At 37.2% G+C, this 12,167-nt stretch overlaps 3 protein-coding genes across 4 annotated transcripts; 2 read left to right on the plus strand and 1 right to left on the minus strand.

Annotated features, from left to right (window-relative positions):
* Positions 1 to 200: 200 nt before the first annotated feature.
* LOC113320103 (cytokinin riboside 5'-monophosphate phosphoribohydrolase LOG1) lies at positions 201 to 3,816 on the plus strand. The gene is made up of 7 exons (XM_026568040.1): positions 201 to 483; positions 731 to 828; positions 958 to 988; positions 1,825 to 1,924; positions 2,999 to 3,069; positions 3,161 to 3,304; positions 3,393 to 3,816. The coding sequence occupies exons 1-7, from the start codon at positions 364 to 366 to the stop codon at positions 3,483 to 3,485; spliced, it is 657 nt and encodes a 218-aa protein (XP_026423825.1). The 5' UTR covers positions 201 to 363; the 3' UTR covers positions 3,486 to 3,816.
* A 928-nt stretch (positions 3,817 to 4,744) lies between these two features.
* LOC113324553 (F-box/LRR-repeat protein At3g58930-like) lies at positions 4,745 to 5,362 on the plus strand. Its single transcript, XM_026572869.1, has one exon. The coding sequence runs from the start codon at positions 4,745 to 4,747 to the stop codon at positions 5,360 to 5,362; it is 618 nt and encodes a 205-aa protein (XP_026428654.1).
* A 1-nt stretch (position 5,363) lies between these two features.
* Positions 5,364 to 9,102, minus strand: LOC113321126 (BTB/POZ domain-containing protein At5g03250-like). Of its 2 annotated transcripts, XR_003346486.1 has the most exons (5): positions 8,937 to 9,102; positions 8,286 to 8,355; positions 6,937 to 8,166; positions 6,339 to 6,806; positions 5,364 to 5,490 (listed from the first exon to the last, which is right to left on the minus strand). XR_003346486.1 is itself a non-coding variant. In XM_026569010.1 (4 exons), exons 1-4 carry the CDS (start codon positions 8,993 to 8,995, stop codon positions 6,393 to 6,395), a joined length of 1,773 nt encoding a protein of 590 aa, XP_026424795.1. In that variant the 5' UTR covers positions 8,996 to 9,102; the 3' UTR covers positions 5,844 to 6,392. The 2 variants fall into 2 exon arrangements, 1 of the variants encoding a protein (XP_026424795.1); XM_026569010.1 differs by lacking the exon at positions 5,364 to 5,490 and having other exon boundaries at positions 5,844 to 6,806.
* Positions 9,103 to 12,167: the final 3,065 nt, after the last annotated feature.

Below are 12,167 nucleotides of genomic sequence, written 5' to 3' on the forward strand. Positions count from 1 at the left end.
CTCTAGGGAGTTCCTACTAATCACAATGGGGTTGTGCCTTGTGGTAATAATAAGTGTTAATAATAACTTAACTAAAATAAAATAAAAAAATATTGGAAGAGTCTGTGTGAGGGGGGGGTATGGTGATGGGTGAGGTCGTACGCGTGCTTACTAACCTACGCACGTGTATTTCTGTTTATAAATACGCATAAGAAATCCATCCTTCCAATCCCACTAAAAAGCGACTAGTGGATTTTGGTTTTGTTTTCTCTTCTTCTCCTTTCTCCTCCTCCCGCTGTCACACCACTTTTACACAGTTGTAGTTGCAGAAACACACCCACACAGAGAAACCAAATACGAATCATTTCTAGTAATAGAAGAACAATGGAGAGAGTTAAGGAAATGGGGCAATCCAAATTCAAAAGGATTTGTGTCTTTTGCGGTAGCAGTCAAGGCAAAAAAACTAGTTATCAAGATGCTGCTATTGAGCTTGGCCAGGAATTGGTAATGTCCTGATTCTCATTTCCTTCGATTTTTCCTTCATGGGTTTTGATTTTCACACAATTTTTTTCTTTTTGGAATCCATTTAGATTCCTCCTCATTTTAACCCCTGAAAGCAGGGATAAGAGGGGTTTTTTGTGTACTCTGTTAGTATTATATTTGCCCCTTTTCTCTGCTTAGTAGACTACTACCAGTTAATGTACCCATCTTATAATTTTAGGGTCTTTAATTTTCGATTTGTTGATTGCAGGTGTTGAGAAACATTGATCTGGTATATGGTGGTGGAAGTATAGGTTTGATGGGATTAGTATCACAAGCTGTTCATGATGGTGGTAGACATGTTCTTGGGTAAGGCCCCTACCCACCCATCATCTTTTGGTCCACAAAAAAATTAATAATCAAATGTAATGAGAATTTAGGTTTTGTAATTTTTTCTTCCTTGTTCACTAATTTTTGTCATGTTATTGTCTTCTGCAGAGTTATTCCCAAGACTCTCATGCCAAGAGAGGTATTGTCTAGCTCTTACTCAACAATATCATCAACTTCCACTGCTTTTTGTTCTTCTTCTTCTTCATCATCTTCTATCTTTGTTTGTATGTGATTGTAGTTTTATAAGTTGTGCTACTGTGTGTTTTTGTTCACTGCCTCTCCTTTGGTCCTATAGATGCATGTGATACCCCCCCACTAAAGCTGAAGATTTTGTTTTTTATTTTTCAGTGGTTGACAAACTTTCAAAAAAATGTCATAGAAATATCTTCATATCTATCATCATACCACTTGTGATGTTGGGGTTTCACCATTTCTCTGATACCTGGTGTTCTTTCTTAGTCTTTTTCTCTTCCTTTTTTTTTTTTTTGTGTCCATCTCATTTTTTTCCCCACCCTAGACTTGACTTATCTTTTGTGTAGTTTGTACTCCTTAGAAGAATCATTGATTTGTGGGAAATGGTATGCACAGACATGATTTTTGTAAAACTAGGTGCATTGGGGTGCATGCATAAAGAATGGATAGTGAGATTCAAGAACTGTGGCACTAGTGATTTGAATGAATCTGGTTATATCAGGAATGCTTCTGGTCATATCAAGAACAATTTTTATAATCCTTTTAATTGGAGCCTGAAATTTTTTTCATCAAGTTGAAAAATTTGGACTACAGTTTAACCAATACAAAAACACACACACACTGCAAATCTCATCATTGTCTCTCTGCTCAAAAACTTGAGAAAAAGTTTTGATGGAAAACTTTTTCTTCTCCTCTCTCTCTCTCTCTGCAATTATCTCTTGTCTGCTTCTTTATTTTGTTTTGAGTTCTTATTTTTTTCCTTGTTTGGTGTCTTTTTTGTAGATAACTGGTGTAACAGTAGGAGAAGTGAAAGCAGTTGCAGATATGCATCAAAGAAAAGCAGAAATGGCTAGGCAATCTGATGCCTTTATAGCTTTACCTGGTTAGTCCCTGCACAATTTTTCAATTTAGTTCAAGAGGGTCTGCTTGATTATGCTCTTAATATTCAGTTGAATCACAATAATAAGCAGAACCCAGTGTTTGATTCTCCTCAAAAGTTGTTTTGGTAGAAAATGTATGGAAGAGATTCTGAACAGTAACTTATTGAATACTGCCTGTTGTTATCACTATTTGATACCAAATCAGGAAAGGAACTGACCCTAACTTTAATACTACATCATTGTTATAATTCAACTTTGTCTTACAGCCTTCAGCAAGATTCATGATAAGAGAACAACTGTTCAAACCCTAGATACATCAGCATCTGACACTGAAAATAATAATGATAACAAGAGCCCTTATTATGCATCAGATCAGAGAGGAACCCTGTTACTTGTAATGTTGATAGTTAGGTGGTTTTCCTTTCTTGGACAAAATAATATCACTGTGTGAGTTATTACTGTACAATTATACTTGCCACAAAAAAAAAAAAAGAAAGAAAAGAAAAGTCAGAAGCCATTAAGCCAAAACTTTCATCAAAGTGTGTTTTTGTGCCAACTATCTCCTGTTGATACCATGTGAGATGAAATCATATGATTTCCTTTCCTTTCCTTCCATTGAATGGACTTGATTCTTCTCTCCACTGTGAATAAATTGTAAAGCCAGCCTTTATGAAGAAGTCAATGAATCACTAGTCCAGACTTGGATGGTGACCATGAAATGGTAAGTAATAATGGGCCCCTAGCTAAGAACACCCCCTAGCCATGTGAAGCTTTGCAGGAAAATGCTGTTATAAAAAAATTAGTATTTTTTTCTTGTGGGTGATTTTGACTAGTGCCATGTAAAACAAACAGTTTCAGGGCACTTGCTCAGCTTAATCATTTTAGCTTCTGATAAAGATTTAATCTGCTTTGTTTATCATGTCAGAGTGTCCTTGTGTTATAGCAGAAGAAATTTGTCCTTTCTTTCCCATAGCTCAGATCATATTATTCTTTGAATTATTGTTTTCCGTTGGTACAGTTTTGACTCAATTGATTAAAGAGAACTAAAGAAAAGATAAATTGTGAATGCATTTCAGGTGGCTATGGAACTCTTGAAGAGTTGCTTGAAGTTATAACCTGGGCTCAGTTGGGAATACACGAGAAACCGGTAATGCCCTGTGTAATGTTAACTGGTTGCTGCATTTCTAAGTTCATATTCAAATGCCATTCGCTTATTGTTTTTCTTCTTGATTTTGAAGGTGGGTTTACTGAACGTCGATGGGTACTACAATTCCTTACTCTCATTCATTGACAAAGCTGTAGAAGAAGGGTTTATTAGTCCAAGTGCACGTCATATTATTGTATCTGCCCCAACAGCAAAAGAGTTGGTGAAAAAACTCGAGGTAACATTAGAACTTATATAGTATATCATTTGAATGATCGAGTACGAGCATTGAATCGAAACTGAAAGAATTTTTCATCTTAATGCAGGAATACTATCCTCGCCACGAAGGCGTTGCATCAAAGTTGAACTGGGAGACGGAACAGCTAGGCTACACTCCAAAATGTGACATCTCTAGATGATTATGAAGAGAAGCTGAAGTGTTTTGAGATGTGCAGAATGGAAAGAGGAGAGGATAGCATTTTGACAAATAGGAAAGGGCAAGCTTGGAAGACCAAAATATTTCCACATTTAGGGGAATTCTTTTTTTGTAAATTTAACAACAAGCGGCCTCAATATATGAGAAGCTTCACCTATATTCCCTTGTTTTGGTGTTCTTTTTGTTTGGGTTTTCTGTGGGTTTTTTCTTCAGAAATATGGTTATCTTTTGGTCTTTCAATTATAGGATAGGATGTCTTTTTAACAGCCTTTTTAGTATATATTAATGACAAAATTGCCCTTTCCAAATGCTCATTTCCTTTTTTTTTCCTGTGTGGTGTTGTGTTGGGTTACTAAAGCCAGCCGAAGTGCTTCTTTAGCTACAACTCTCGTCTATCTTCCGTCACTCTCGTGTTTAAATTCTCATCCCAGATGTTTTCTTAATAAATTCTCGAGGTTACATATCAAGTGCAGAAATTCAAAAACTTAGTAAATGCTATTCCTAGTTGCTGATTCCTAGCATCCTCTCATTGACAAGAAACCTCTTTTACACCAGCTCTGCCTCTCTAGATCTATCTCTCCCAATAGCCATATAAGCTAACAGTCTTCCTTCCTCCATAACTCTTCTACAAACAATCAATGATGGGAAGAGAGTAGTAGTACCACTGAATGCTAATAGTTATTTTTGCACCAAGTACTCTATACTATAGTACCACTTGCAAGGAAAAACCAACGGTCTTGATTATATTGACTTGGACGTATGTATGTATATTAGACAGGACACATTTTGCAAAGAAAACAGCACCATTTTGTACTTGAGGTGTGGGACCCACTTTGCTTCCAAAAGGAATGTTCATGAGTCGACACGTCTCAGATTTATTGATTGAGGAGGACTTGAGCAGAGGACCTAGCTTTGGTCTTGCTACAGTGACATTGGTTGCATACATTGCCAAAGTGGCTCCAGTACTGTACACGCTATTAAGTCATAAATTGGAAGGGAACGCGTATTCATTTATTGTTGTACATAATTTCCAAATGAAATGCATCCAGAATTTAACTTGAACAGAAAGGAAAAGTTAAACGCTTCAAAGTTCACATAACTTAGAATTGACCCTTCAAATAAATGTTGAGATTAAGTAGACCTCGAGAACTCAAACGAGCACTCCAACTATAGACCCCGCTCTTTAAATACCTCCCTGCTCTTCCCCATTTTCATCACTTCTTCTTCCCGGTACAATTTACGATGGTGGAAACCAGAAATGAACCATATTCTGATGGAGATAGAATCAACAGGTTACCAGATGCAATAATTCACCACATCTTGTCTTTCGATATTGATACTAAACATGTAGTCCAAACAAGTGTGCTGTCAAAAAGATGGATTCATATTTGGAAATCCATCCCAAATCTAAACATTGACAGACGTTCATTTCCTCAAGGCAAAGAACATACTCAGAGATTCATATATTTTGCGGACATGGTTCTTCGTGATGATTCTGACATTCGGAGATTTCATCTGCATTGGGACAGCTTTGATCATGATGATGAGAATGTGGCAAATAATGTTAACATGTGGATTGTCCATGCTGTTAAGCGTAATGTTCAACAAGTTATTGTAGAAATCTGTCAATATTATCATCATTTGGCCTATGAAATTCCACATCAACTCCTGAATTGCAAATCACTGAGGACGCTGAGAATACAACTGAATGCCGGTGCCAGACATGCAGCACAAGTTACTTTTCCAAAACTAATGGATTTACCTCGCCTCGAAGTTTTGTCGCTTGCTGGATTTTCAGTCTACGATGTAGAACTATCTCTTTTCATGTTGTCCACTTCTCCAAGGATTAGACATATATGATTGTGATGTACTAAATTTGACTGTAAATTCTTTAAGCCTCCAGAGGTTTGAGTGCGCGCGGTTGCGTTCTATTGCCAACAATATCAAGCTGACAGCTCCAAATCTGAAAGACTTCTACTGCAGGTCTTCTGCGACACAATGTAGATTTTGACATGATGCTCGAACAAAGAGTGACAGATGAGGATGCAGAAGTATATTTGAAACTGCCTACAGTTTATGATAAACGTATGATGAAATTTCTAGGAGCAGTTCATATGGCGAAACAATTGAGATTATCATCTGGATTCCTCGAGGTATATGTGCTTCCTCTCTTCCATGCATTAACTTACTTCTGTTAGGCAGGATTTTAGCTGCAATATTATTTATGAGACTTTTCTATTGTTTCTCAAGAAGCAAGCCGTCTGATGCTCATATGTAGCAATCTAAATACGGATATCTCTATATTCAGTCAAGAAGCAAGAAAATACTGCGGAAGCCTAAACGTTGAGTAGTTTGATGTTTGTTCTTTTTGTTTTACTTTTGATTTTGTCAATGTCTTCTTCTGTGATTAGAACAATTTTACTGTCTTGATTATATTGATTTGGACGTATGACTTGGATGCATAATTCTCTGCACTTGTTCCATTCATCATTTGTACTTCTGTGACTAGGAGTTTTGGTTCGAGCCTATGTTGTTAAAGACCAGGGACGCCTAGCTAAGAAAAACGTCCAAGGCGAAAAACTGTGAGCATTTTATTTATTTTCTGGGCGCCTAGGCGAAGGGTTTGGCGCCTCGCACAATAGGTTTGAGCCTGAGTCGTCTATGTGATGTACAGTATAAGATTGGGACTTGGAATCATTAAACAATGCTAACTAAACTGGTTATTGATTACATGAAACCTAAGTGTCTTAGCAGTAATTACAATGAATCATCTAAAATCATTAGACTAATCAAAGAAAATTGGATTACTACCACTAAAAAGAATTAGGGAACTCACTGTTCTATTGGCAGTTTGAGGTGTTGTTTTGAAATGCAGCAGCTTTACGGCTCTTCAACAATCAACGCTTTTCGGTTGCGATCTTTTAAACCCGAGTTTTTTACAAATATTCCAACCACTTTTCGATTTACCCATTTTCCTGATCTCTTGTTTCATGGACAAACATTCTTTTTCAAGTTCAGCAACTCGCATTTCCATAGTTTTTTCATTCTCTGCAAGGTTGGTTTGGATGTCATTCTTGGTGATTGCTAAGCTACCACGTGAATTTTCTGTGTTATTGGAGACATAGAACCAACCAGCAATTGATGTGCGGAGACGAAGTTGTTCAAAGAAGAGAACTTGTACGATCACGCGAAGTGGCAATCTTTCATTCTGAGCTGCATGAGTGCAGGCCTCCAGAGAGAGTTTCTGGCAGTTCATGAGCCTGCATAGTTGCTCCCTCTCCAAATCCGTGAGCCAAGGGTGTGCCTGACAGTAACCAGGAAATCATTTTCTAAGAAAATTGAGAGACTTCCATTTGTGATGAGCTAACAAGGCGAATGCGGAAAATAGGAAATATGGACGGACGCATGCAGAAACATGTCCTGTAATTTTGTACCTTAAGGTATATATCAATTGCACGATAGATTCCATCAACCAGAGGCCTAGCAAATTCAGGGATAACAGCAGCAAGAGACTGGAATTTTGGGAGCTTTAGGTTAACGTCAGGCGCAACCTCAGCAAGATAGCCATCCACTAATTTAGCAACCATTGTTACCGGTGTAAGTGGTAGGGAACCACCATCAACTACCTGCCTTTCTTCTGCTTCTTCTTCGACTATACAAGGAGAAGGCGGTTCGTCCGCAGCCTGGTCAACGGACATAAAATGATCAAGAATCCGCTGGACACAGTCAATATCATAAAGAGTTTCTACTGTATAACCCATGTTAGGAATAAGAAGATCATCCAGTGTTGCATGGTCCAACTGTGCACCAATCCTTTTCTCCAAGTTCTCTCTACACGATGGACTGGCATGTAAACTCATAGCAGTTTGAAGCAGCCTGAGCAAAAAGTTTGTGAGGATAACTTCCTTATTGTTGGGAAATAATCCAACGATTTCTTCAAGAAGAACTCTTTGGTCAGCCTCTGACGGAGCCAAACTAGTAGACGCAGAGTTATGATGGTTGTTTGTATTCTCTTTGAAGCTCAGTCCAGGGAGATATCTCTTGGCGTAGAACATCAGAGATCCAGCAATTCCTTCGGGATTCATCCCTTTCGACTCGACGGCCACTATCAGTCTCTTATAAAGAGGTAAACTTAGGAAAGAAACATCTTCATACCACCAATCCTCTATCACGTTGCGTGTCTTAGATTCTGTGCATATTCCATTCCAAAGTTCAGCCCCTTCCGGCCTATGAGCGCTGTTGGAAACAGGCCAACCAAATAAGCTAGGATCTGAACAAGCTTTAACTGCTATAGAATCAATACATCTCGAGACAACGTGAACTTCTTCTGCATGAGGGAGAACCTCTTCACATGTTTCAAGAGCTCTAATGGAATCACCCCAGTTTCCAAAGACTTCATCGAGGAAATCCTCTGTTTGTTTAATAAGATTTCCATCCCCATAAGCCTCAGTCATCTGAAGGTGCTCAGCAGCACACCGGAGACTAACGACATTTAACGCAGAGACTTCGATTTTAACACCGTAACAAAATTTGGCTATTAGCTCAAAGGTTTTGGCTCCACCAGGTATGTCATGAAGCTGCAAAATGCAGATTTGCCCATCCTCACCGCTTGAGAGATCTTCTATTAGCTTTTCTAATAGCCCACTTCTGGAAAGCAATGGAAACTGCACCAGTAAAGCTGTCAGAAAGATGCTCATTCTATCATGACTGATTTGTGACATAAAAAATGCGAACAAGGAACATGTATTAGTGTATCTAAGAGCAATATCCCTAACGTGAATACCTTATGGAGATGAAAGGACATCTCTCTAACTTCAACGACAACATCACTAGGAAGCCCAGCGGTGCATACCCTGCAAAATTGCATATTTTGGGTTTTAACTTGGATAAAACAGCGAAATAACTCAAAGTTGTATCATGTGTCATGAATTCAGTAGTATGTAATCTCTAACACTTGAAAATAAGGATTCATATCTTTGTCCAACTATTGTACATTGTTTTTTCTTCGCTAATAAAGTAAGTGAATTATCCTTGTCTTTCGAGATTCAACTGAAATTAAACAGCAACGTCTACACATCGCCACGATATTCAGAGAGTCTAAAATTTCTTCATAGAGGCTAAAATTTCTGCAATGTAAAATCACTAATGAAACAAACTAATCTTAAGATTCGATATATTGACAACATCTAATAGCTTCCCCTAAGTGAGTGTGCTAAAATGAATCAATACTGTCACATGCTTCATTTTCTTATTTACAAATTCATTCCAAAAACAAACATATCCATATACAGAGAACTGAACAAGAACGTTTGAAAAAATTTCCCAAATTTTAATCTCAAAATCAAAAACCAATAAGCACAACCGCGTTTATAATTCTAAGAAAAATAAATTAAAACTAAGAGAATTTAACTTGAGAAACCAGATTATGTGTTACCAGGTTTGGCCATCACGTAGGAAGGCTTCAGATTTGGAGCCCAATTTCATGCATGCCATCTAAAGATTACGATGATGATTTGATAACAAAAGAAACAATCAAGAGATTTTTCTAATTAATATTTAATGAAGCAAAAGAAATGGAGATTAGAGAAGGTGGTTATGGTGAAGACTGTCTCAAAAGACTTGTGGGTATTACAATCGGCCCTAGAAGACCGGGTCTAAAGGAGGAGTATAAAGACAAGTTACCGTTTGTTTGTTTTGTTTGTCGAGTGAGATCAACACTAGTATGTGTACTCGGCAAAATGGCGTGTTTTACTGTATTTAGTTGAGAAAATGACTCCACCTAATGGCGCTTCAAGAGTTAGGCTGGACCCAAGTCACACAACTTTGGATTTAGTGGGTTCATATATAGGCGGAGCAGAACCCTCCTTCCATTGATAATATGGTTTCGGATGAATTTCCTCTGTTTAGGTTAAAAGTTTGATTTATGTAGCTTCTGGCCTACCAGAAAATATTTAGACCAATAAAAAAAATTGAGAAAATTTAGACCAATAAAAAATACGAGTTTCTGACCCCACCAAAAAGTCTTAAGTGAATTTTTTAAAGAAAAAAACTTACATGCCCCTCCAGAAAATAATTATTTAAGTAAAAAAAATAGCACCTTACGTAAACTAAAAATTTTACGAATAAAAGTAAAAAAAAGTATATTGAGTAACAAAAATAGAACGCGCGATTGGGGATATAAAAACAATTGGGGGATATAAATTACTTCCCCCAACCAATAGTGTTTGCTAAGGGGTGTTTTCTGGGGGCAAAAATATTAAAATACCCTTCTCTCAAAATAAAAATCTAAAAACTTAAAATAAAAAAACAAAACCATATCCCTCATTTCCATCTTCACTTCTTATTAATCTCTTTGAGGTTAGGGTTTTAAAACCCAAATATTCCCCATTCCCTTTCAAATTTTAAATTCTCCCCACTCCCTTTCAAATTCTCTTCTCATTCTCTACCGGCTCCTCACTTTGAAAACGATTTGTTCTTCTTTTTTTTACATTCAGAAGTGATGAAGACCATACCGGAAGTGATGAAGACCATGCCGGTAGTGATGAAGACCATGTCGGATTTTTTTACATCACCGGAAGTGATGAAGACCATGCCGGAATTGATGAAGACCATGCCGAAAAACGATGCCGGCATGCTCGATAGAAATCTATCAATGCCGGTAGTCAAGTGAAATTTTTTTTAAGTTTCCTGGATACTTTACATCATGTGCTGGCAGAAAATATAAGCAACATACTATGCTGGTAGCAATACCGGCATGCTCGAGAATTAATTAACTGTGCCGGAATACTGTACAAATTTAAGCAACATACTTCACATCATGTGCCCCCCGGATCCCGCCCCCCCAGACCCCCTGCATAGCGTATCCGCATAGTTTTTTGGTTGAATACCATGCCAGCTTGAATTTCAAAACAGGGGATAAGCTCGGTGCCGGTACGGATATGGTTGCTTCCGGCATTTTATTCATACTACGTCCATGCCGGCACCGAGCTTTTTCAGCTGCAAAAATGTTGGATTCAAAGAAAAAAAAAATCAAATTTTCAACCTCTTAGCAACAATTCTCTCTTCACAATCATCCTCCATTTTCACCAAAAAAAGTTCCATTTCAAATAATTTTTCCTTCCTTCTACTCTCACCTCACCCACCCAAATACACATAAATATACACACTAATCATTTAAAAAATACTTAAGATTCTTCCTAATTATAATTAAACATTAAACCTGATTAGTGAGGGGTAGATTAGATATTAGGTAAAATACTTAGATAAGGGATGACCCTGATTTGATATTTGGATCCCATTTTTGTCCTTTTCTTATATCCCCCAATTATTTTTTATATCCCCCAATCGCGCGTTCAAAAAATAGGACTATACTAAAAAAATAAGGAGTTCTTCACGGGGAAAAGTAAAATATATCTTGAGAAAAGAAAAAAAAAACTTCACAAAAATAAATAAATAAAGAGCTTTTCACGGGCAGAGTGAAAAAATATTTCGCAGGTAAAAGAAAAAAATATCTTGAGTGAAAAAAAACTTCACTGGTAAAAAATAATCTATTTTTCTTTTACGGGTAGATTTTTTTTCTTTTTAAAAGTCGAACCCTGAACCATAAGCCTATTTTCTATGCACTCAATAACACTACGGTCCTAGTGATTCTAAACAGTTTGCTAAACTTTGCAGGTTTATCAACAACTTTATTACATTTTCTTGGGACAAAACGACATTACCATTGCAAACTCTCAATGGCATCCAACATAATAACTTCATTCTACCATGCAATTACTGGAGCAGCTTTGTTGATGTAACTCTCAATTCCTTGAAAATCTGTCTCCAAGATAATTTGTGGCACCTGCAACTCCAAGCTCCAACTAACTACATCAAAGAAAGCAAGGCATTCTGCTTGTTCCCAATCATTTACTTCTGCATAGCATTTTGAGAGACATACCCTCCAATTTCCTACATGGTCACGCAGAACAAAAACAGTTCACGTTAGTCGTGTTTATGAATCGAAAGAGGCATCACAGTTTAATTTAAGAAAAAGGGAAAATAGGTGGTTTCCATTGTGGTATATAGGTCAAAGTATTTTGCTATTTTATACTATACGCTAGCTGTTTACAGTTTAAATGTAATTTGTGAAGCTGAAAGATTTTCGAGCCACCCCTTGTGGCTCAGCTTTAGTGTTCTGGAACTGAACTTCATATCTGGTATTCAAGATAGTCCAAGAAACTATCATTGCAGTGTAAAGCCAACTAGTGTGACTGTTTGTTGATTGTGAAGTTGAAACCAACTTTGAAACATAGTAGCAATGCTTTTAAAATTCCCAGACAGAATCCTTGAACAACCGGGATAAGTATCCATACTGCTCTCGAAAATGGGCAGTTGAACAAAATATGCATCAGATTTTCATCAACCTGGATGCATATAAGGAAATTTTTGTTGGTGTATCTGCACACTCTTGAAAGCCTTTCTTTTGTGGTTAGAATGTCAGTAAGACATTTCCCAAAGAAATGTTTAACTCTCATCCAAAGTTGTATGCACCAAAAATCTTTCCAACTAATCTTTGTACCTTGAATGGTGGAAGAGGTCCGCAGACTTCCTTTGCTCAGATCATATAGCCCGTTGTATGCAGATTTAAGAGAGAATAAGTTAACAATTTTTTTTAAACTCCATA

This window comes from Papaver somniferum, chromosome 11 (genome assembly GCF_003573695.1).
Source record: "Papaver somniferum cultivar HN1 chromosome 11, ASM357369v1, whole genome shotgun sequence".
Lineage (NCBI taxonomy): Eukaryota > Viridiplantae > Streptophyta > Magnoliopsida > Ranunculales > Papaveraceae > Papaver > Papaver somniferum.